The following is a 26,286-nucleotide window of genomic DNA, read 5'->3' as shown; positions in this document are numbered from 1 at the left end:
GCATCTGATCATTTACAGCACATATTTAAACACGCTCGAGATGTTCACAGATTTTTATCTTTAAACTCATTCAATTGATTCATGATCGTAAGACAAAGCTCTTTCATGACATTTCCTAAAATAGACGTTTCATCAAGAACTCATTCACTCAAACATGATTTTCAAAGAGACCAGGAAGAAGACTCAATTAAGAGTTATCCAAGTTTATTAATATTATTTTTTTAAACTAATATAAATCCCACAGAATATGATCCTGGTGCCTTTTAAGTCAATGAATGCATGGATACCTGCTTTAAGTACTGCATTTCAACACTCCATTCAAAATATCTTTTTTTTTTTTTTTTTCCTTTTTTAATATTCATCAGAGTGGAAATACATGGCCTCAGTCATATTCACTACTATTCTCCTACCTTTTTCTCTCTTGTGCAAGTCTATGCGAGTAAGTTAATCAACAGTATTAGTGTTTTTCTTTCAGCAGCAGCCAAAAAGGTCGCTGCTGCTCAACTACAGAGAGACAAAAGGGAGGGTGGATAAAATGGTTTGAAGTGCGAGAACAAGCAGTAAATATTTATCCCAAAATGAGCTGTGTATTTCCCTCTGAACACACACACACACACACACACACACACGCACACACACACACACGGAGAGGAACTTAAGTCAACACCACTGCCGGTATCAAATTGACCAAATGATCCCAGGTTGCAGGCTCATGTGAAATGTCTTGCACACATGTAGACCTGAGATCATCTTACAGAAACCGAGTTAATCGTCACAGGCCCGTCTGCAGGGAGGAACCCCCCCCCCCCAAACAAAATGAAGAAAAGATTCACAGCCGGTCCCAACAATCGCTCAGTTTAGAACAGTCAAGAGAGGGATGCGACATTCTTTTTCTTGTTCTCAAAAATACAGATGATGGTGATAACGGTGTTTTTGTCAAATGAAGGTGCTGGAGGGAGGTGTAATCGTAGCAAAGCATGTGCATATTCTGGGACGTGAGGTGAACATTGGAGTTTATTTCCACTCTAGAAATACTGGGTGTGCACTAATACAGCAGCTGATCTGTTAACATATTTCCCTAGGTAGGAATGTCTTGATTTACTTAAAAAACATCTTTCACTAACAATCCACATCTTCTAAACAAACTAATCAATACAATGATTGGTAAAATGAATCCTGCAATGTTTTTTTTTTGTTTTTTTTTGTCTTTTTTACTTGAGGGTGACATTCTAGTAAAGCAAGGCATTAGGTTTACAGAAATGCATCTTTACTAGAGCAGCTATCCTCACCTGCGAGTTGTTAGGCTGTAATAAGCCAACGTTATATGTGCAAAGAAATGCATTGCAAGGAAACATGCAGAAAAACAAAACAAAAAATGACACTTGAGGAAACAATCAAAAGCTACATAAAAGCTTTATAAATACAATAAAATCTTAAACCCTTGATGGAAAATTCTAGCTGTTGTAGTAATATGTGATAGCTGGCACTCTGGGCTCAATGCTTTTTTGTCAGGTGTTTTGTTTTTAATTTTCTCGTAGTAGAGCTGCGCAGGTCATTCATGCCATCTTTGGTTGACTGCAGTACTGAAGAGAAAATTAATGTGATCTCAAAATAAATTTTCAACAAAAGGGGTGGTTAGAAAAAAAAAACAGCATCAACTCTCAGCAGACAGCTGCGCCTCAATGTCCACTCTGCAGATGGGGCACTTCTTATTGGTGAGGAGCCACTGATCCACACACAGCTGATGGAAAAGGTGCATACATGGTAGGCGTCTGGAGGGGAAACACAAGAGGCAAAACAAACAATGACTTGAGGCTACTAACAAATACTGCCTGTGGAGCCAGAGCTTATTTCTCCGTGCCATAGAGCTCCATTGTTGTCCAGAAACAGTTTGAAACATCTGTGAGCACCATCATTACAGCGGGTGACATGTTTCTTCATTATCTTTGTCCTGCTGCTGTAAATGCTCATAGAGCACCACATCAATGGTGGAAAATAGTCCCCAATAAATACACAATTTGCTAATTTTGGAGCAATATTTGTCACAAACCTATACCAAAGAAACAATATATTATTTGTTTCTTTATTAGGGACAAATGGGTTTGGGGCTTAATGCCACAGACAGGGTCGAGTAAACCAAAAGTACTGAGAAACAGATTTGGGTTTCGGTCATTTCATGGGATTTGTAGTGTATAAAATATCACCAGCCTTATCCTTTAAAAAAAATCTATCTCAAGCCTGAGCCTCAAATATCTGAATAATTCATTTAATTAAAAAAAGAGAAGATAAACACGCTACACTCATCACTTCCTTTTATACCAACAGAGGGCAGAAAAGAGTGCCAAGAGGCAGTTCCATGGGGCCGGTAATATTAAGGCACTCTGGGGTTTTTTGTTGATTACTACACCTTTGGGTTTAAAAGAATACAAATCTCCAGAGACGGTGGCAGAATGGAGCAACTACACCTGCCCTCCCACATGTCCCGCCCCTGAAAGCGTAATTGAACACACTCAAAACACAAACACCCAGGCGGGGAGCTACTCACCTGACGTCCTCCCCCTCCTCCAGTATCGACAGACAGATGGTGCATTTTTCTTCTGTGTCTTCATCTGCCCCCTCATCTTCGTCTTGCTTAATAAGCAGCTTTCTCTGTTCGTGAGAAACATTTGGAAACATGACTTTTGATACGAAGCATCGATTGGTTACATATGGTTAATAATCCTATTAATCCACTCTCTGTTTAACACATTACACTGCTCAACTTAAACACTGTGGTGACATAACGCGTACGTATTAGGTTAGAGTAAAAATATAGTGCCTATAAAGAACTGTTTAGAACAAACATTTCGACAAAAATACAAATTCCTTTGGGGACAGAGAGAATGGTCATTTTGTCATGAAAACAAACACTTTCTATCTGTCGTCTCTGTGCTAAACAAATACAAATCATCCAAATCAAAGCTATTCTAGAGCCGAATTCCCTGGCCCCCAAGACTAATACTAACATCTACTGTACACGAGAGCAGAGACATGTTTCCAAATTGATTTGTTCATTATTTCTCACCGATTCTGGGGTTGCGAGCATATTTTTCCCAATAGATGCCCAAGCTTCAGGGGTTAACTCTTGGTCAATGTCTCTCTCCAACACCTTCTGTATTGGGTGGCAGGGTGTCAGATTGCTTGTTTAGATACATTTGGAAACCTCTATGGAAACTTTTCCTCAACAATGTCTTCACAGCTGCAATCTAAAACACACTACAGTATTTCTGCTTAAACATCAGACGTTTGCAATGAGCACAAAATACCACTGCGCACTCTGTCCCAGAATAAACTGTAACAGACAAGCACAACTATAGACAGTCTCTGCAAAATCCAATACACCATATATACATAGCTACACACACACACACACACACACACACACACACACTCTCTCATTACGCCTCACCTTCTTGTACTTGTGTGGGTAAGTGCACCTCTCTATGGTTCCCTGAGAGGCTCCTCGGTTCACAGTCCCCAATCTTTCCTCTAAATGCAGCAGGTCCTGAATGGATGCAGTACAAACAAACCGCTATGAGAATGATGGACAGATGCACATTGTGGCTCTTTTGCATAATTCCTCTTACGGTGCACGAAACGGCAGCACACCGGGTCAGACCGGTTTCCTCATTGGTGTTTTTTTCTGACTAAAGGTCGGCTTTTCATTCAATCATTTTTCAGATTTAGGGGTTGAACCCTGTGAGTCAGTGAGTTAGACTTGTTTATAAAATGTTTAGAGTTCAGTGTCTTGCTCAGGGAAACATTCAACACGACATTAACTTCACCCAGTGATGAAGACCGTGACGTGGCTGAGTGCTTTGGAAAGAAACGAGTAAGTGGACATTGAGTTAAGATTTTGTCAAGATATTAAACTTTGTCTTTGTATGCACTTCCGCTATATCATCACATCCTGCTTTTCCTTGTGACAGCTGAGGACTGTTTATTTTGAATACAAATAATCAAATGTGTACTCTTATTACTGTTCAGTAACTCTTTAATATTGATCAGCCATGCGGTGTTGAGTGAAGCAATTATAACATTAATGATGATGACGGCAGCGATGAATGAAATGGGAATTCATTTATTTTAATTGTCTGAGTTGTGTCTGGACTGATTAAAACACATTTAAAAAGGAATAAATAAATGAAAGCAGTCCTCACCTCATAGGTTCTTCCAAAGCCAGTCATTCTAGATGAGATGTACCGAATGTGCGGGTAGGTCACTTCAGATATGCCAGTGTGCTGTGAGGGACAAAAGAAAAACATGCACAGCACATTTCCTCAGAATTATCTCAGCATGTCTCTCTCATAACTGAATCCTTCTGGACTCAGAGGGCTCATTTTTAATGTCAGAATTCCACAGACTTTTATTTACTCTTAAGCTTCTGGTGAGGGTTCAATATAATGCATGCCATTAGTGGCTGAGCCATTTGACTTCGAGCGATGCTGTAGTATTGTATCAAGTATAGTAACAGGCATTATCTCAGAGAGTAACATTGAACCTGCATTTAATAGAGTTCACTTCAGCACATTGTCATCTTTTAAGTTGCTACGGTGAACTTGTTAGTAAAGAGTTTCTTATTTAAACATCCAGCAGTTACGGAGCAGCATTAGCCTTCATCTGGAGTCGTGTTTCTGGCCACCTGATGAATTTACTGTCCAATACTCTCCTTTTAACTCTTTAGCGGCTAAATGCTCCACTATGATCACCAGCTAGTCGCTAGTCGGGTCTGTCTGCTGTTTGGTGCCGAGCAGTTAGTGTACATTGACGCCAACGGGGAAGCTGAGAGCTGGACGATGAGCTGAAACTCACTATGAAGCTCGATAAAGCCGAGGCGAGCTGCAGATTTGAATACTAACTCCTTGTAGGTTCATTGTTATGAACATCTGATACATTGTTACAATAGAAATATAGATCATAGCCGCTTTAAGTTAAACTACCCTGTGTAAGTGGTAGTGCCAGTTCAAACATGTTAATTGAGTTTTAAGATTTATTTTCTTTTAAAATGTATTAGAAGGGCCGATGAAAGTGTTCACATGGCAAATATGCAATGATGAAGGTCATAGACGTATACAAATTAAAACTAATGAACTCTGCCGAGACTGTTCATCAACATTCAATTGCATATGCTTTTGGTTCCATATTTGTACGCCCTAATTCTGAGCATGCATGCTGTGATGAACTGCGGACATGCTCAAAGCATTTGGAAAACAGCAAACTGACTTAAAGTGCACTTGCATCGATGCTACAGCGAAGAACTGATCGTGGAAGACAACCAACGTTGGTATATCTGAGGGTGACCAAGTAATAAAGCAATAACATCAGGAAACTGTCTACGACGTTTGCACAGGATCTGTCTCGAGGCTTGTGGATTTGTTGAGTGTGCACTTGAAATGCCTGATGAGCGACTATTAATTGCTACTGCATTATTCATGTGGTTAACCAAATCATCCTTGAAATAACTGATGTTATAAATAAGGGGGCCAACACCATTAATCTAAGCCAGACTTTATATAAAAGTGATTCTTTCTAATTTATGCTAATGTAGGCATTTGTGCCGAGGGTTTGTCTCACCATGAAGGGGATGGGGAAGTGGTGCAGTCTGGGGGGAGGGTGGTAGTGGGGCAGGTGGGAGTGCAGGTGCCCTGAAGGGTACGGTGCCACAGTCACTCCAGCCTCGATGCCAAGCTCCCTGTTGACAAACGCATTAGTCATCATTACGTCAAAACTTTCTCTGGTCGATCTAAGCATAAAACCAAGGAACCATAGAGCCACATTCAAAATGTGCAATATCTGATTAGCTGCCGTTAAACTAACACGAGCCATCTGCCAGACCTCGATTGCCCGATACTGACCATGCTGTTCTCTGCTCAGGCTGGCGAGGGTGGGAAGACATAGTTTGTGGCACATGGATGTGGTGTCCATGGCCGTAGTTGGGGTGCATTCTGTGGGGGTGTGGAGGCGGACGCTCGTGTGCTCGTCTGCAGGGACAGCAAAGTACAGGGTCACAATAATATGAATACTCAGGATGAGGGGGAAAACCAGCTGGGTGATGGCGGTACTCACGTTGGGTGCTGCATCATCCTGCGCCTCTGGACCTCCATCCTCTGCAGTATCTCGTGCTGATGGAGTCTCTGCACCGAGGCCCCCAGCGCCGGCATATGGTGCGGCAGGGTCTGGTGGTCCGTAGGCAGGTGCTGGGCCAGTGGGGCACTTGAACTAGAGAGGTGGTGGGTAGACAGAGGTGGGGGAGGGGCAGGGGGCACGGCGTGGCCTGCAGGGTGGGATGGCAGTGGCGGATGAAAGGTGACAGTGTGGGGGATAACGTATTCGCCTTGTGGAGGGGGCTGAGGTGCAAGTTGGGGGTTCCCATGGGAATGAGGACAGGCGGAGGAGGGCTGATGATGCAGTGAGCGTGCTAGAGAGCCATCTGGGTTTAAGGAAAGAGAAAAAAAACAAACATATTTAAACACGAAAGGATAAGATACTTATAACATATTTTTGTTATTGTAAACAAATCCCATGGAAAGACCAAATCCAACAACCGGCAACAATGCGCGAGTCTCTCCGTCAATACTTTTCCCGCCCGTCTGTGGCACTCATCCCCAAGTCCATCCATTCTTACTGAAGGCACGAATGTATACTTTCAGTATATAAAAATATGTATTTATGAGTATTCACGGCAGCAGGAAGGTGCATACGGCGTTGACTCGAAATACTCGACACGGGCGACATTCATTGTGATCAACAAACATGTCAGCTAGTCCAAACAACGTGGCTCAGTGATGCGTTTTTAATCATTTTTTGGATCCCCAGCTCCCTCTTTTTGTCTTTGGTTGAGCAGGATGTTTTCAATGGCGCTCTACAGCACAGAGGACTAAGCTACATCAGGCCACACAAATACATGCTAAAAGGATCAATTAACTTTTTGGTGTTGGGTCATTTTGTGGGATTTGCAACAGGCTTATTACAAAACGACAGAGTTCTACATTTGTACTTTATGCCAGCAGACAAACATCTCGCCTCATCGTGGTAAAGATGATGCCTTTGTAGCATTTTTCTGTTCTCTGGCAAAGACAGAAGTTCACGACTGTGAGTCATCCACTTAATAAATATTCATTTGTTCTATTGTTGTAGCTCTTCTTGGTGCAGACGTCCTTGCTACTCGCAGCAGTACAACGAGGAGGAGAGGCGAGCGTGAGCACCAGCAGCAACTAACCGTCTTACTACTTCCCCACCAGAGAGCCTCGTCACGCCGCTTCACTCTCCACACTGAGCCGAGTAGAATGATCAATTAACTACTGCTGCCTGGTGCAGTTCCCACAGCACTTGGCACATTAACCACCAGGCTCTGTTAATTACTATTAGCATTAGGTTTTAGAAGTGCAGCTGTCTTCCAATTTTCGCAAGCAATATGGCACTGGCACTGCAAATAAGTGGATTCTTCAAATGCAGTAGCACACATGATAGTCCAACTGAAATTAAATTGTATTTGTCTGCGACAGCATATCTTATATCGCTTATATAGATTTCTCCCTTTTTTGGTTTCTGATTTTTTTTATTTCATAATTGCGCCCCCTAGTTTTGCGTTAATTCAATGGAATTCCCATTTAAGTAGATGGAGACCTTATTTATAAACAACCAATCAAATGTTTCATAAAGCAGTAACTCCAGCTTTCTGGAGGTCACATTGAGGCAGATACTACTTATTAAAAACATTATTTTTGACCAGAAAAAGGATGACTAAATCTGCTATAGTCTGATTTTGGACTTTCAAAAATTCTGCTCTGAAACATTAAAGACCATTAAAACAGAGGTGCATGTCATGTTTTCTGTCCTGCATACGCCAATATACTCACAGGAGGGGTGCATGTAATGTCTGCAGGGCTGGGGCTGCGTTTGTGGCTGAGGCTGAGCCACCATGGAGGCGCTGAACGATTCCACCACAGCTGGCTGGCTGGGCCCAGGGGTGGCCTGGGACACGAAAGCAGGAGGCCGTGAGGTGGAGCCCGGGCAGCACGGGTCAAAGGCTGAGGTGCTGCCATGGAAACTAGCCCCGTTGTTTCCACCGCTCCGAATACCGCTGTTGCTGAGGTCCACCGGCAGTGTTTGCTGTGGAGGGAAGGTGGAGGAGATGTTATAGAAAGAAGAGGGATGAACTCCTCCTGTGGAATGCTGAATGAGTCACGCTCTAGTCATGTACGGTATCGTGTACGATGAAGTCGTCCTTTCTGTGCTGCATTTTTCTCTCAAAGTAAAAAAATTTATTAATATAGGAGAAACCTTTGTGTTGCCTTCAGTCTCCTGCTAAATGCCCTTTCAAGATGGCGAGAGCATCTTCATTAGTGACAAGTTCTTAAATAATTGAGGGGAGGATGATGCTAAGTGAAGCTTTGACAAAGTTAGCAAAGAAAAGACCATTTTAGACACTTTAATACTTAAAACGTGACCGACTGACCTCAATCAAACATTATTCATACTTTTAATGACACAACGAAATTGTTCAATCACTACTCGTCATAGATTCATTTTGTGTCGTGCTTTGTAGACTACTTCTTAATCTTCTTTAATATTTGCTTCAAAAGCTAAATAAATTCACAACAACCCAGAGTGAGGCTGACCTGCAGACAGATTTTTAGATTATGTTTTGTGTGGAGAGAGAGAGGCGTTTATGACGGCTAGGAATCAATGTGGGACATTGAGCCGATATGGTTTATCTATTATGACATTCAGCAACACCCTGAGGGATATTCCTATCATCAGAACGTGCCTGTTCAAGCTCACCGTTACACAATGCTAGCCGTTTAGAGGCTGCTGACCACAGTATGTTGTTACTGAATGCGGCATGGGCATACCTGGTCATGGTAGTGGGCTGTGTTGCTGCTACTACTACTGTTGCTGCTGCTGCTGACCCCGGCACAGGATGCAGGCAGAGCACTGGGTCGCTCCACGGGGATGCTCGGCTCTTGAAAAGGCAGGGTGCCCGGGGGCTGTGGAGCTGGGTGATGGACGTGGTGGATGAAGTGGTGAGCGTTGCTGTGGCCGTGACCGTGGCCGTGCTGAGGGCCACTGGTCTGCTGAGAGGACGACACCTGCAAGCAGCTTGAATGGGAGTGGCTCAGCGACAGGTGACCGGGGGAGGGCCCTCCGCACGGGGAGTGCTGCTGGCAGCAGGATGGCAGTCTGGGCATGGCCGTGCCTGTGTTTTCTCCTGCTGTGCCTGACAAACCTGGTCTACCGTCCTCTGATGAGCGTAAAAGGTATCGGAGGAAACAGCGGGTTAGAAGATGACCTATGGCGACATGTGACTACACAATATAGACCACTTCACACTTTGATGTGCAAACATTTCGGATAATATCAACAGCTGAAAGGAAGTCATTTTGGACCCCAACTGCCTCAGAGCAAAAGAGTTGAAATGAATTGGTCTCCAGCAGCTAGTTTTAACATGCCATGTCCTGTCTTACCCTCTGCGGCTGTGCGAGCAGAGATGCTTGGCCTCTGCGTGTGCATACTTTCAGGTATTGAGCCTGGGCAGCTAGTGGAAGGGCCTGGGGCATCATGGAGCTCTGAGGTAGAGGCATGATGGGAAGATGATGAAGAGGATGACCTGATTGTTTGAGGGTGAATGCTGCCAGAGGTTGTTGGCACAACTGAGAGATCTGTCGAGGAAAAAAAAAGAAAAAAGGAGGATTAATGTGCATTCATTGTACGACGGGTATTACTTCACCAGAGTCAATGCATTTAAAAAGTCATACAAGAGCACACAACTCGAGAGGGGGCTGTATCTGATTTTGTGCGTTTTGTTTTCCAAATCCTCCTACGATTAATGTAATTTATTTACCTTAATAAAGGTTAACAAAGCCTTATTGATTCAATATAACACCATGTAGATGTACCAATTTATATTTGTAGATTAAAAAGGCATGATTTTCACAATTCGTGTGACAACCTCAAATCCAACTTGACACTTGGAATAAAAACCCTGCACAGCGTGGACTGAAGCATGTGTGTACTTGTAGAGAAGCGCAGGAGAGCAGCAGTCCTCATTAGCATTCCAGTGTGTGCACTACATCCGCTTTTCATATTCACAAATTAATTTCCCCTCTTTCTCCTACGAGATGCAAATACTCTTAATACTCTAGTGCTCTACCATTTACTGTCTGTCGTGGGCGTGGGCTGATAAAGAAAGTCACACAAATGCCTTCGGCTACGAAGTAAACCCCTTTTATAGCGATTATAGTAAAAGGGGGTTAATGTAGAACATTAAACTCTTAATTCTTATCGCTGAGTGATTAATTGATGAACATGAGTTAATAGTGAAAGCATAACAACAAGTTATCAAGATCAAAAATATAAGTGTTGTTAACTGTTATTGTTAGCAGTTTTTTAAAACTATAGTTGATGATTTCTCCATCTCTGGCACATATTTAGATAGAGATCAATAGATACTTTATTTATTGCTCATGTCACAGCAGCAGCAAGTGAACGAAACCACACTGAAAGTAGTGTAAAGATCAAAAACACAAGCACTATCATAAGAGGAAAAACTAATAACGTATGCCCATTAAACATGTGCAAAACGGATGTTATGAGTTCTATCTACAATGTACAGATGTATTAAACTTTTCCAGAGTTAGAGTGTGTATTGAATTAAAAAAGAGAAACCTGAAGAAACTTTGTGGCATTAAAGTTGTGAAGGTGCTTTTCTTCACCTTGTCATGAATTTGACTTTATCAATTCAAAGCTATTATCACAGATCACGTGAGAAGTCTAAGGACGCCACATATTTGCAGCAGAAGACAGAAAAATATAAAAAGGCATCACTGCTGGCAGATGACTTGAAACGATGTGTAGCTTTAATTTAATCAAACACAGTTAAAAAGTATGTGGATGAAGGATTTTTCCCTATTTTTATTCTTACCATCTTCATCGACAGTGAGATCTACCACCTCCCCAGCGTTCTGCCGCAGCGGTTGGATGACGGTGGAGAGTCGGTGACGTCCACGTGGCTCCTGGAGACGATTCTGGGAGCAGCTATTAGCCCAAATCCTGCCAAGACCCGCCACTGAGCGTGACCTGTGGACATAGACATAAAAAAATAAAAAAAATATTACAGCCAACTGCAGTAGAAGAACCAGGAATATTCAAGTATTTCCCAGACTCTCAAGCTCATTTCCAGGACAGCGGTGTGCTTTGACAAAAGCCTGCTGGTGCAAAGGTAGGCAAAGAAGCAACAGCGGGCAATTCTGACAAAAGCATTTGGCTCCGGTCATAATAACCGGTGAGCACATTAGTGTAGGAAATAAAATAGCCACTAAACAAACAGTCTTCACCTTTCTTCATGGCAGACATCTTGACTTGGCAGGAAAAGCATTGATGTAACTACTTCCATTAATAGCGTCTCTAATCTAATTGGGTATGTTGGTATAATTCCATTGTCCTAGCTCTGGCACACATAGGTGGAATTACTTACATCCACGTTATAAATGTCAGAAACTACAGATGGTGTGTTCCCTCTGGACTGCCATCATGAAGCTCTGTCACCACTTTCATCTAAATATCAGCATTGTTCCCTTTTCCCTATATCTCGCTGCAATGCTCTGTACCTCTCCTGCCCTGCCTTTCCTTTTTTTCTCGTCCTTTTAATTTTCTCTCTCAAAGGCTGCCATCGCTCTACCCTTTGCTCTCTGAGACTGGAGTGAGAGCCCAGGGAATAGCCGCATTTCCCCCCACAGTGCCGTAACGCCAGGTGATCAGAGGGAGGAGGGATGAGCCTGAGGGACAAGGGACTATTTGTGAGTGCCGTAAAGCCGGATACCATGGAGCTCTGAGGCTTGGGGAGTTCACCGTTGTTCCCCGAGAGCGTTGCACAGGAGCAGAGGGACAATGCTGTTCATCGAGTGCCAAAAGCACTGCCGTGTTATCCACAGTCTTCATTGTAGCTATGGAGCTTTTGGTTTGTCAAACTAAACCATAGACTAGCTTGTGACTCTTGATTAAGACATAGAAACATAACAAATGATCAAGTAATTCAATAAATTGTTAATGCCTGTGTTTGCAGGGACCAAAAACATGCAGGTCAGGTGAATTGGAAACTTTAAACTGGCTCTTGGCGTCAACGAATGTGTGTTCTAGGTTTTTAGTGTTTAGCTTTTTTTAATGATGATTTTAATGTTTGTAAAGTGTCTTTGAGAATTTTGAAAAGAGCTTTATAAATACAATGTGTTATTAATATATAAATAGTGTTACGTGACTCTCTTTGCGTTTATCTGGCCTTCCCCCCCAATGGATACAGGCTACATATCACCGTACAGGAAGAAGTGGGTACAAGGACTAGATGGATGGAACTATGCACTTGATCAAGTTGGCAATAAAACATTTAAAAAAAAAAAAATGATTTTCTATTTCAAAAGCATCTCAAAAACTTAACTAACTGGAATTATGGCACAAACACGTTTGGTGTGTTGTTGCTGGTGATCAAAATGCGAGTACATGAGTTCAAAGATTTCAATATTGTACTGTATAAAAAGTGTAAATCATGCATTAATAGTAATGTAATGGTTAAATTATTGATCTTTTCCTCTTTATGCTGAAAGAGTTTGGCTTTGATCACATTTCTCTGATGTGTTGAACACAGGAAATGCCTTTCTCACTGCCGTTTGTGATGAGGGGGGATTCCCATCAGCTTATACTGGCTGCTTCCAATTCAATTTCCTGCGAGACATGCCGCACAATGCAAGTGGAATAGAGAAGGAGGAAGCTTATCAACTTTCATATTTCACAACTCGCTAAAGCAACACACACACACACACACGCACGCACACGCACACGCACACGCACACGTTGTGTTGGTGGGTAATTGGCCCGGCTCCTCAGCTCTGGGTTGATCCGAGGGAGCAGGACGAGCCACTAGGGAGGGGTTCCTAATTAAGTAGACCTGGGATTATTTTGTAAATATCTGTTTACCGCCACGATCTCCTGAGGGTAGGGGGGGTGAAGCCAGGAGGAAAACAATACATTGTAAACATGAACACTATGGGAATGGGTGGCTTGGTTGTGCCAAACCAAGGTGATGTGAGCCACAAGCCCCAGAGGAGCGCTGCAGTAACAGAGGAAACTACCGGTGTGGGAGTTAGAAGGAATAACACTGTGTTCTAGTGTAAACTATTTGGGATTTAAACTTTGCAGTAATTAACATATCAAGTTTACGAGGGCTTTACTTTCTAACTCTCGGCACCAATAGAGAACTGGCTGATATAATGAGTACTGATGTTTATCACTTATATTAAAACAAAGAAAATGTATCATTGCAATTACAGAGCTGCCTTTTACATTTTGCTTGAGCACATCGTTAACAAGAAAAATATACATACAATAACTATATATAAAATATATATTCTAATGTTTAAATGAGACGACAGAGGCTATAAATATCATAAAGTTCAAAAGAAAATGTGTAGACCTAAAGCTGTGAACTGAAATCTGTCTCATCTCCAGGTTGAGTGGAATTGGTTAGTTTTTTAAACCTAGCCCTATTTTTAAGCCTCTGCTCGAAAATGTCATACCCATACTCAAAAGAGTTTTAATGGCATAATAACACTAACACTTGTAAGATGTGTTAACATGTGTACATATCAGTGTATATGTTACTGGTTAACGCTGAATGAAGATAACATACAGTTCAAATTGAAAATGTTCAGGTTCGCCTGAGAAACAATATGCACTTTTATTGATTTTATTGATTTGAAATTATGCAGATATCCCCAAATCAACCCTTACAAGTCTCTACAAATATTTGTATATATTGATATATTGATAAATATTTTGAGTAAAATAGCTTCCACGGTCCATTTGCTCAGAATTTCTTCGTTACGTAGGTATATGACATATCATAAAAAAATCATTTTATTCATTCTCATAAGTGATTTGTACTACATGTGTGTACTCTGTCGCCCCCCCTAGCCCCCCCCCCCAATTGGGGGGGCTCTCGGGTCTAAGAAGTTTAAAGTTGATGGGATATGTTTGGGGATCCGTTGTTCAACGCAAGTGACTTTAACACCAGTTTGTTTGAAGCCACATCATCACTTTTCTATAGACGGAAAGGCTCTACTCTGGAATCCTGATGGCAGTATGTCTTGTACTCACAGAAAGTCTAATGGCATTCAAATCATTTCCTGTCCTGAGCTGATATGCAGAATAAGAACAGGAGCTGATCATGTTTTTTTTAATATCCATATCAGCTACATAATCCTTGTTTATTGTAACTCACTGCGTTTTGGGTAAAACCACAGCCAAACACGGCCCACAGTGCATTGTTAAAACACTTTATTGTTCTTATAATGCACTGCTTTGCAAGTGAGCGAACTGTGGAGCGACACAAACAAACACAAACCTACAGCCAGCAGAGACATATCCACACTGACAGCACGTCACTGAGCAACGTGCGAGGAGCAGCTTTGGGTTAAAAATGGTTGTTTTCCCCCTAATTTCAGTATCATTTTGCTTCATGTCCGTAACGTGCTGCTGTTGGTTGAGAACTGTATTTGAACATTCTGTACAATCTGGGGAAGAAGAGAGGAGACTGTCCACAACAAGTTACAGACACTCCTCTGTCCACAAACATGACAGATAATACCACTACACACAGCAAAGGAAAGGAGAGAATGTTCTTTATCAATGTAGGTCTGCTTGAGGCTATGAACGCAATTGTGCAGCTGTTTTAAAATCGGACAACATACACTCAGTTACTAACAGAGTCTAACACAACAGTCCTACCTCCATAAAAGTTCAAATGTTCAGTTTTTGTTGAAACTGTGCTCAGCGTCATGATAGTTTTGGAGGATGTAGTTCGTGGTGTTGTATGACCTCTGTCATAACTTCTCTGAACAAGTTTCAGCAAAAACTGAATATTCTAATTCTTATGAAGGTCGGTGAATATCATGTTTGACTTGGTATTTCCACATGGACTAAATTAAATAAGTTGCATCAGGGGGAAGCAATCCACCACAAAAACAATTTAATTATCCTCAAAATACTATAACAAAAAAAAAAAAAAAATACCCCGGAGCCATGACACAGAATGTGTGAGTATTTGTGCATGTGTGCACTTGTATTGTTCCTATATTGACAAACACACATTCACAAATCGGACCACAGGCGGCGTCAACAAAGCCTTCATTGCTCATTCTGTTGGCCTTTGGTTCCCCGCCCTCCTGCTCGCTGCTGCCCATCCCCCCTTCAGGGAAGCTCATCCCTGCATTCTCTCTAGGGATCCAAGACATCTTTGACAGTCGGGAAAACAGGAAGATTAGACAAGCCGTAGCATTCCAAGCTTGGCGCAATCACTTCTGGCCAGGGAACTATTTTCAAAATATTACTCATACATTAGTATAAAGTAGGGTGGAAGGAAAGATACTGTGAGGGATACAGATGGAGGTTAACACAGAGGCAGAGGTTTGTGAATTGAGCTGCATAATTACCAACATGAGAAATTAGGGGAGAGTTGAGACAGGAAGTCATTTTATGAGAATTGGGAAATAAGATTGAGTGAAATGCGGTGGGCTGCAGAGAATGGCAGTGGGAGCTATCTAATGTATCGCCCTCACACTGTAAATATCTAGCAGTTCTCTGAGAAACAGTGCGCTGTGTTGCAATTCTTACATTGTCCACTTATTAATCCTTCTTCAAGCCTTATCAACTATCCTATTGAAACAAGTCCACACCAGCTAGGGAGGTCTATGTGATGATATGGTAGCCATGATGTGGGTTAGGTTATACAGTCTGTTCCGGTATAGAATGTGTTTGAAGTTACTCACGGATAGTGAATTATGAACGTTGGCTCTGTGCTGATCTTGTGGTCAGAGATATCCCAGTGAGCAAGTAGCTCGTCAGACATTTTCCTCTTCAAGCTCTCATATCGTGGAATTAATTATGCACACATCACTGCCATTACCGGTGAAAAACCTCATACCACTGTGTGTGTGTGTCTACTTATAATCCTCGCTGAGATGTTTTGACAATGTCTACCTAATTCCCATTAAAGGAGCTAGAAGAGCATCTGAAAACACTTCACGTATTCTATCCCAAAAATTATACATACCAAATTTGTTTCACTTCCTGTGGCACTTAGTGCCAACTAACAAGTAATACACTAATACTGGTAACATATTGTTTTAATATGAAATATAACTAAAGGACCCTTCAACCTGCTCAAAGTGACATTGTTTGCTCCTACCTCTCAAGCTGTCCACTGGCTAATTATGAACCTTTATTTACAGAAGCAGTTTCTAGAAAGAATTAAATAACATAGACGCTGAGCGCGATGTGGTTACGTTGCTATATAAACAACAAGGCATGCAACCTACTCTCTCAATGCACTGTAAGCTATGGGGTTTTCATGAGCAAAGCACCGGAGTACACTGCAACCCACCCACTCAGCGCTTTCATCCTGAGAACCATAAGCTCCTTTCACACATGCACTGCAACCCTGAACTTATCTAGACATTACCCAGTGGAGCTGTATGTGAGAACGCAAATGTCCGAATCAGTCGGACCACGTACTAAACGTTCTTTCCACTGCCAGCTCCCGAGTTCAAAGTCAGTGTAATGTCTGTGTGAATAGAGCCGGTCATTGTCTGGAGCATTCACGGTGTACGAGTGGGCGTGTTGATGACGAAACAATACAAACATCCAAGAGGGATGAAGAGGGGTCATTTCAATTAATGTCTAAGAAGAAAACGCCAAAATCGTCAGACAGATTCAGAGAGCGGCAAGAGGAGTTACAAACCGGCCGGTGGTTTTTGCATCATGTCCTGCCACCCTTCACCTCAACCAAACGGAGTACTTCCTGTAGGTGAGAACGCATCTGGCACAGACAATCTCCTGTTGTTTGCTATATGTGTGAAAGGTAAACTCCGGACCCGATTCCCCTGATTCATAGCCCTTTGCCATATGGGGCAGTTGAGCTGATAAATGAACAGAAGCACATTTTCTTCTTCCCCAACACATGCTGAAAAAGCTGAAGGGTCCTACCTGAAACCATCTCCGACTGTGACGATCTCCACCTCGCTGTCTGTCGAGGTGACGTTGATCTCCTCGCTTGCAGGAACAACAGGCGCTGGAGCTGGAGTTGCCTCAATCACCACAACATCCTCATCCAGGGCACCTGAGCACACGAGATGAATTTAGTATAGAGCAGACACACAACATACAATATGACAAAGAAAGCATCCAACTACAATTAAATTACCAGAAAATACAAACTTGATCAACAACTACTACGACTACTCTTCATTGGATTGTGACACTTTACTTCTATTAATGTGGAATTAAACGATAGCAAATAAACGAACAAACAACAAGTATAGACATTTAAGTCTGTGCGGGCTGTCGTCTACTCTCATACAGCATAGACTCCCAGTGCTCTCTTTCTTTTTCAATGGCAGAGCCTAAATCAAGGCATGTTGTTTAACTTTCATCATGCTAACAGCAGTATGTTCAGGCTCAACAGTTTAACAGGAGAAATGTAGGTCATCAGTGCTCAACTCTATTTGCACTGGGATTGGCTTTTCTTCCCTCCTTCGCCGCTCCCAAATCTGCGCTGTGATTGGTTCACTGTGCACTAGATCTCACTTTATCTCTGCCTGGGCGAAATACTATGAGAGCCCCCTCAGGTGTGTTCACTGCGAGTAGACGGTTGCAATAGGAGATCAGAAAGAAGAGATATGAGGGTAGTTATCTTCCCAGCGGTAATAATTATAGTTGTTTTGACATTTTAGTTTGAAATTATTACAATTTCCATAGAACGAGCACTCAGTGAAAACGTATATATCTTAACACGAATGTTGACTTAGTGAAGATCTCAATATTTCAGCTCCAGAGGTCCCGCATGTCTATTAATGCCACCCACATCGCACACAAGGCGCCGAGTTCATCAAAGGCGCTGCTCAAAGCAAGCTAAAGTAAAGTAAACTAATCAAATGCATCATTCTCCTCAGCCTTCGCAATGGAGCCGCTGCCAAGACCATTGGAGGCCAACGGGGGCATTAACTTTCCACATACGTGTTGTGTTGCGTTATTTTCTATATCTGAACGCACAGCTTAATCTACGGGCTCACTTTAGGGTTCAAGCCCAGACATAGATCTATTACTTTAGCCCCCCCCCCCCCCCCCCCCCCCCCCCGATCATACACAGCACATAGTAGCAGACAATACAGGTTTATTTACAGCTTACAGTCTCATGTCTGTTTCTAATTATTGTCACAACTTCTCCTCCGTGACTCTGAAAACTTCAATGTAAATCTCCAACCAATGTTTTATGAGGGATAGTAGATGTCATCGACAGTATGTACATGTGTGTGTGTGTGTGTGTGTGTGGCTAACAAAGTAACTCGATTCTATGCTGCAGAAGAGTATACTTTGTTTTCGTGCACATGAGTAAGTGCCTTGCCATAATTCCCCAGTGTGACTTCTATTCCAATTGTCTCCTGAGAACTGCTGCTTAGCACCCTCTGCTAGACTCAGGTGAAGCCTTCATGAGGCTCCACATACAACAACACCTTACTTACAGCGTGCAGAGAATTCTAAGCAATGTGTGCAGTGTTCGGTGAGGTAGAAAAAAAAGATACGTACTACTACTACTACTACTACTACTACTACTACTACTACTACTACTACTACTACTACTACTACTACTACTACTACTACTACTACTACTACTACTACTACTACTACTACTACTACTACTACTACTACTACTACTACTACTACTACTACTAAGATGACGGTTTGTCAAACTCTGGAACAGAAATATCAGACGTCCATGAAACAACTCTCTGAAGTCCAACCAGCGACTTGATCAGTTTTTGGTCACAGGACAAGCAATATGCTTGAGACTGAACAATCATACTTTGTAACTGCTATTGGTGAAGCCAATAATTTAGCGTGACAAATCACCAGATTTGTGCAGTAGGATTTAAACTGCTACTTCACACATCTGCTGCAACACTGAACATCTAGAAGGCTTCTTCACCTGCCTCCATGCGTTCCCCTGCTGTAAACAAATGCCTTGTTTTCCCTGCGAGACCTGCTGTCTCTATGCAAAGCCTGTCACCAAACGGTGCCCGAGTTTTCTCCCATCTGCCTCCCACCAACAACTAACTTTCCATCGTCCCGTAGGGCCACAGCAGCAGAAACACCGCTGAGGCTAAATGGCTTCATGAGCAACACAATGAAGCAGGGTGAAAGTGGGGCTTTTTAAAGGATATACCGACTTCTGTTTGTCCGTCTGTTCTGCACACTGGGCTGAGAACGAGAGCAGAAAGCTATGGTTTACATTTAGGAGCTGTATGAACTCGTTGCTCCAACAGTAACAGAGGGCGGCAGTTTCCATTACAGACTGCCAGGTGTGGGGCCATGAGAAGCAGAGGGGAGCAGCTATTCCTTTATCAGCTGAGCCATTACAAAGACATGCAGACTAAAGTCTTATTCATGTTATTCATGTATTCATCTTACATTTTCTTATTTTACATAGACTTGGGACAATAGGTTGCCATGAGAAAGGCAAGAACTATCTGTGGGCATGCCTTCCCTCCAGGCAGCAAGGTGACTTCCCTTTCTCTGGTTGAGAGACAGAATGAAATCTCCTGGCACACAATGAGAACCTGTGGACTCTTGATTAAGCTTCAGTAAACACACACTAGGGGAGATTGCTTACCATTATCACCCTTCTGCTATAGCAAATTCATTTCTGATTGTTCAGTGAAGGGAACTGGACGTCTAGGGGTTATAAAAGTTTGATAAATGACAATACATGTGTGTTACATTATTTGAATTATGACACTAGCAACCATTTTTGTTATGAAAAAGTCCAGCTGCTATCGCAAGTTGCACAACACATGTCGACCTCTTCTCCGGCACAAGCCGTTTCTGTTTTGTTCGGTTTTGCCCTTCAGTGCATATTAATTCACATTGCATCAATGTTCTTCAATTAAAACGATAATTCATGCCGGGTTGGGATTTGTTTTTTTCTGCAACTTTAGAGATCCTGAAGCCATAATTTACCATTCTGCCTGTTGATATTAAACCCACGTTATCTAATATAGACAGTTAAAAAAAGGGACCTGATATGATGTAGGAGCCATGCAACGTTTATTTTATTGACTGTTTATCAATAAAATTGATATATTAATAAATGTAACTAAATCCAACACTACAAACACATTGCATAGTCTGACCTAGTATAGTCCAGAGCTAACCCTCACGCTGCGATCACACAGTATTATGCTACGCAAGCCTCAACTATTTTAACCACATGATACCGCCTATGTAACCATACCTCAACGAGATATGTTGGATAGAATGCAGAGATTAAAATGCAACACAGAGAAACAAACGCACTAGAGTCGTGGTTACCTGTGGCTACAGTAGCACTGTTGGGCTGGCTGCTGGTGCTGCTGACATCGACATAGAGCTCTTCTTCTGCTTCAGTAGAAGTGGGGGAGGAAGAGTCACTACTCAGCTCCTCGCTAGAACTACTGGTGCTATGGAGTAAAGCATACTTCCTACGTGCAATCACTTCCCGTTTCTTCCTCTGCAGCAGTAGTCGCTCCTTTTGCTTCTGAGTCCGCTGGCCCCCTCCCGGGGCCGTTTTCACAAAGCGCTTCCTATGTAGGGGCCGCCGGCTGCTCAGACACGGCCGCTTCAGCAGCACTGGCTCAGCTTCAGACCGCACCCACTTATGAGAGCGATTCCCCCGAGTTCGACCCAGAACAGGGTGCAGGCCAACTCCAGCGGCTCCTCCCGTTGTCAGGGCAGGAGCCTTGTGTTGGCCCCCCGTCGCTCCAGCTTCCCCCTCCTCCTCTGAGCTGAGAGTGTCCGAGTCCCCAAATCGCAGGCTAGAGGAAGGGGAGGAAGCACAGTCACTAAAAGAGGACTCGTGATTATGTTCATCCTCACTGGGGTGCTGTAAAAGTTCTACCCTGGGACGCTGAGGGGCCAGTGAACTCTCACTGATGTGGCCCTCCTTCAGCGAGCAGTCCGACGGCCCTGCCTGTTGACCTTTTCTTTTTCTGCGCCCAGGGAGGGTCCGTTCTGAGTCTCTGTGCGTTTCTGTGTCCCTCAGGGGCCGATGCCTGGACTCACACAGGGTCTCAAATTCGCTGCCTGCCTTTCCAATCACCTCCATGTTGTTCGGGAAGCTCTTGGCGGCCTCCATGGGCTCTGGGTTCACCAGTGGCTCCTTCAGGTGCTCCTGTATGCTGGGGGCCTCTGACTGCACCTCACTCTTCATGGTGGCAGGTCCGTCCTCAAAGGGCAAACAGCAAGTGCACTCGCATCCGTTCCTAAGCGGCTATCCGCTGCATGTCACAAAACCTGAAGAATAAGGAAGAAAGGAAACGATTACGTGATCATGACGCAGATTATATGATTGAATTGTAGTTCTCCTTACGCCGTCTTCACTGAATTGTTCAACATCAGCCTTTTAGAAAACAATTTACAGCAGAGCATATCAAATGATCAATCAAAATGTTTATTACAGATTGTTTTCTAGTATTTCAATGATCAATACACAGACCTAAAAACAAACATTAATATGCCCATGACAGTACTTCATGGTGGTCAATCCGGGGCAAAACATTCGGTCACTGACAAGTCATTTGTTTGTTAGTACAGATGAAGGCAGCGTGACCCGCGGTTGCTGATTACAGATGTAGTATGGAGTCAATAATGATGTGTTTGCCTTCTTGTTGATTTCACACAACCCATCAATCATACAGAACTGAAAATGTGATCTCAAGAGAGGATATCAACCATCTCCTGTTTCTTGACTCTGGGACATTTCTGTCTGTGTGTGTGTGTGTGATTGGGCCAACAAATAAGTCCCAAGAGAAGCAGACTCTTATGTGACAGTGGAGGAGTTTTCACAGCGGTGTAAGGTCTCCCAGAGCAACGCCAAATTCCAGCATTGCTGAAATGTAAGCTACTTCCTAAATACAACACAAAGTGTGTCTCTGGTAAGACGCCATGTGTATTTTGGCACATGGCTGACCACACCCTCTGTCAGCCAAAAGTCAGCTGTCAATAAACATGAAGGCTGTTTTTAATGCGATGAATACATTTTGTATATTACTGATTTCTGCTTTTAAGAAAACTGATGGTTTATAGGTATATACTCTGTCTGTTTCACATACATTGCTGTAAAGTAGACTCTAGTAAGATTACTTTTTTTGCAATATATCACATACCCAATTATCATGAGCAAGATATTGTGATACTGCTACATGGTAGGAACCAGTTCCAATGTTTTAATGGAGTGAAATAGGAAAGTAATTTTTTTTCCTGTTGTGTACACGGTTCCCAGTTCAATACACCAAGGATTTGTAATAGTTCAGGCTTTATGAAGCTAATACTCATCAATTAATGCTGTGACCCAATACAGCAGATCAGATGTGTACTTTTAGGCAATCACACACACAAAGTGTTCACATGGTTGCAAACAATAAACATGCTTTAAAAGCATTTCAAAAGCAGAAACATTACATGTGATTGCTCCTATGATCAACATGTTCAGGGATATCTCTATTGCAGATGTGTGTTACTAATCACAAAGTATGTTGCACATCTGCAGTGATGTCCACTGATCAACTGTGTTTTAATAATGTTAAGGACAGCGTGAAGAGAAATCGCAGGCTTATGCACTATTCACACGTGGCGATATCGCCCACAGCCAACAAGCCAACAGCACTTCTTGATATGATGTAATCAGAAAACTAATTCATGGAGCCACTACTCCAGCAACTGATTTAGGAAAACATTGAGATTTGGATGGTCTGTCAACATCCCTATGTGGTTGTATCTTCATCAAAATCAAACTTGCTATCAACAAAGACTGAAAAACATGCTAAAAATAAACATCCAACTACTGCATTAAGCCATTTAAAGACATGTTATTCCACTGTAGGACAGTTGAGAGCAAAGTCAAGACTCATATACTTTTTAAGAAAACACAGCTACAAAGACTTCTTTAGTGTTCCCATCTCTCTGTCAGAGACTCAGTAAAAAATGTAACACAACAACATTCCTGGTTTGCTGCAGGGTATTTGTATTGGCCTGCATTAGGTTGTGCAGTTGTTCATTATGTTCCTGCGTGGTGCAATGAATTAGATCTTGTGTTATAGACTAAAGCTGTATCGAGCAATGCATTTTCATCCTACATTCACAACTCATTTCATGATGATAATAATAATAATAATAATAATGTAGCTGGACCTGAAGCTGCAACTCCTGTGAAATGTGGCTGATTGATGATTCTTTAAAATAAGCCACAAACGCTCTTTGGTGCTTTTATAAACAAAAGTGAGAGTCCTTCAGATGCCACAGAGAAAGCTGCGCAATGACATGCATGAATTCAGGGGCGTCAGAGGACAGCCATGAAGAGGAGCAAAAAAAAAAAATCCCCTTGCACCAAGGCTGAATAACGCAAATGTCCAATAAAGAAGCCCACATCACACTAAATAATACACACTGTTGATGCTATCAGGTGCACCAACCGCAGCTACTTGTAGCAGAAACATGGTATGGTGCACCAGAAACGGCAACAGTAAACCAAATTGAAGCTGTACGACTGAGACAGGACAGCTGAGCTGCTGCTAACGATACTAACGAACTACCAACCACTCCGACCAGGCAAGCGAAAAACACAGAGCTGCATAGATGTATTTATCCTGACAGTAGCGAGCCTGAAACGGAGGCTAAGCATAGTTTCTACAACGCTTAACAATTACAATAAGCTCGGCTGCTGTCTGTCTGTCTGAGCCACAGATGCTGCTGGAGGGACTGGGGACACACAGACTCGAGCTAACGGAGAAAGCACTGAAATATAAATATATAACGTTAGTGACTTGTGTTTAGATTAGTACGATGACGAATCGAGGGGAAACAAAGTGGACAGCTAGCCGCCTAGCCTGACACACACAGTTAATCCAGACAGAAGACAACAAAGACAACACGTACCTGGGTATAAGTCCTTTTTCAAACTGTGTCACCGTCCTTTCTGTAACATTTGAGGTTAAATCCTGTGGGGGAAATAATGACAAAACGTTGAAAACGAGCACTCATCGAAATGTTAATCCTAAATGCAACTAGGCAGGCCTACAAAGACATCGCGATCCGAGGACGTTAGTGGCTCAGATTGTGAAACTGACAACACAGTCCCGAGCTGAGCAGAGAAGCAAAACTCGAAGGCAATGGGCCCTGGACGGCTACGAGCTAAGCTAACGCGAAGGCTAGTCCCACTTCACTCAGCGAATACCAGATTAAACTCAGCACATTTTGACCCGCAGAGGAATCCTGTGGAATCTTAAAGGGTGGTGCGATCTCTCGGTTGTGTTTTTATTTGACAAGATAGAAATGTCTCACTATTCGCCCTCGACGAAGTTGCCATTCCTGCCTTTCGATGCATCCACTCTTGTTTACCCAGCAGGTCGTCTGTTCGCTGGCTTCGGATCCAAAGAGAGTAGTTGTCCTGACTGCCGCACGGGGGCGCCAGATCGCGACCAATCTTCAGCTACTTTACGACACTTTACGACAGTTTGACTTAATCCCTTTTACTTTTTGAAGAGGTAGATACACAAAAAAAAAAAGACTTATGTTGAGAGGACACGTGTCGACAAAAGAGCACGATAAGCTCTGTGTAATTATACACCCATGTACAGGGGATAGTAGAAATTCATCCATCATTCTTTTGCATATATCACTTTACTAAATCTCAAATCCTCTATTCCAAATACTGGCGCGCCCACTAGCGGATGTGTCTGACGTGTGGAGACAACACTAGAGCCAGTGATTGAACCCAAATACAAGAACATCAAGAATGTCTGATTGCAAAAAATAACAGTTTTATCCATACTAATAATCGAAAGGCAAAATCTCTAATTAAATATGCCTGACAAATAAAACATTAGACATTACATGTATTAAGCCGTCGACGCTTTTATCCACAGGCACTTTCAACGATTCAAAGATTTCAATCGTCAACTTCAGCTGAACTGCTTCAAGTTCAACATTTAGATATACTAAAAGACAGAGAACGAGTCTTTATGGGCCAGGGTGCAGTCTGAACAGAAGCAACTAATCCTACCAAGGGTTGGTAAACACACACCCCTTCCAGGCTGCAAGGTATGAGAGTGATGGCGACCAATTAACCACTGGATGGTTCAAATCACTTAACTCACTCACATACACCGACTTTTCTCATTACCACGAATATTCACACAATGCAGAAATAAGCACTTGAACATCCCAGACCACATTTTTTAATTTACAATAAACCCTCTCAGATTAAGTAATTATTAAGTAATGAGTTATGTTTACAACATATGTAAGCCACAGCTACCTATGAACCCTTAAATTGTGAGCAGTTCAATCAGAGAGGTGTTCTCCCTTCACAGATAATTTAATTTGAATAATTTTGACTTTAACTGCTGACTTTTACTTAATTGAAATATAGAGAAAAGATGACAACCAAGTAGCAGATAAGATAAACCTGACCACTTGTAATAAAAATGCAGATATAATTATTTCAAAGTTTTAGTATGATTACGTTTCAGTGAGAGGTCAAGATTCAGGGTGAAACATCACAGTGTTGGTTGTGCTTGTGAGATTTATTAAGTCATGGAACTAAAATGGATTTGTGTCTGTCTCAGCATGTCTTTTAGTGTTGTCAAAATGTCATCACTATTATGATGAATAATTAGGGCATATCTGCTGCACCATCTTTTATATTATCCAGAGAGTAATGGCATTTTATTATCGGATTAGAGATATTATTGAATCCATTACTGACCTGGTGTCTGCGTGACTCTTGACCAGAGACATGATGCAGTCTTCACAGATGGAGCTGAAGAAGATATAGGGATCCTGATTCTGTCTCAACAGAAGAAAGGAAAGTAAACTGCTGGTGCTCTGTGGAAATAAAATGATTATGGAAGAGGGAAGCAATTCTGTCTATAGGAGTGTGGGTTTAATCAAGTAAATGTAGGCCTACTACACACACACACACATGTTGAAGTAGCTTGGTTAGCCTATAAGGACAAGAGCACATTTATAAAGCACATGATTGACAAAGTGCAGGTGCAGGGCAACACAAAGCAAGATATTGCATATTCAGAACACTAGTTTGTTAGAGTAGATTTACATCCTACAAGTAGGCTATCTGAGACTGATCAAGTTTAGGATTCAGTCGAG

At 42.4% G+C, this 26,286-nt stretch overlaps 1 protein-coding gene across 2 annotated transcripts; it reads right to left on the bottom strand.

Annotated features, from left to right (window-relative positions):
- Positions 1-143: 143 nt before the first annotated feature.
- Positions 144-24,543, bottom strand: rnf111 (ring finger protein 111). 2 transcript variants are annotated; one of them, XM_079165899.1, is made up of 16 exons: positions 24,460-24,543; positions 24,055-24,116; positions 20,455-21,414; positions 17,074-17,206; positions 10,964-11,118; positions 9,507-9,701; positions 8,895-9,283; positions 7,899-8,151; positions 6,106-6,469; positions 5,895-6,020; positions 5,614-5,731; positions 4,200-4,280; positions 3,449-3,544; positions 3,065-3,151; positions 2,546-2,649; positions 145-1,772 (listed from the first exon to the last, which is right to left on the bottom strand). In XM_079165899.1, the coding sequence occupies exons 3-16, from the start codon at positions 21,329-21,331 to the stop codon at positions 1,655-1,657; spliced, it is 3,096 nt and encodes a 1,031-aa protein (XP_079022025.1). In that variant the 5' UTR covers positions 21,332-21,414; positions 24,055-24,116; positions 24,460-24,543; the 3' UTR covers positions 145-1,654. The 2 variants fall into 2 exon arrangements, with proteins under 2 accessions (XP_079022026.1, XP_079022025.1); XM_079165900.1 differs by lacking the exon at positions 3,065-3,151 and having other exon boundaries at positions 144-1,772.
- Between the last annotated feature and the right edge of the window lie 1,743 nt (positions 24,544-26,286).

This window comes from Pholis gunnellus (assembly GCF_910591455.1).
Source record: "Pholis gunnellus genome assembly, chromosome: 1".
Lineage (NCBI taxonomy): Eukaryota > Metazoa > Chordata > Actinopteri > Perciformes > Pholidae > Pholis > Pholis gunnellus.
This window is presented reverse-complemented; position numbering and strand designations above follow the sequence as displayed.

Coding starts and splice junctions, on each gene's coding strand:
- rnf111 (XM_079165899.1), bottom strand. CDS start 21,331: ATGAAGAGTGAGGTGCAGTCAGAGGCCCCCAGCATACAGGAGCACCTG. Junction 3,545..4,199: donor GCTTTGGAAGAACCTATGAG/GTGAGGACTGCT, acceptor GCATCCATTCAG/GACCTGCTGCATTTAGAGGA. Junction 2,650..3,064: donor TGCTCGCAACCCCAGAATCG/GTGAGAAATAAT, acceptor TCTCACGAACAG/AGAAAGCTGCTTATTAAGCA.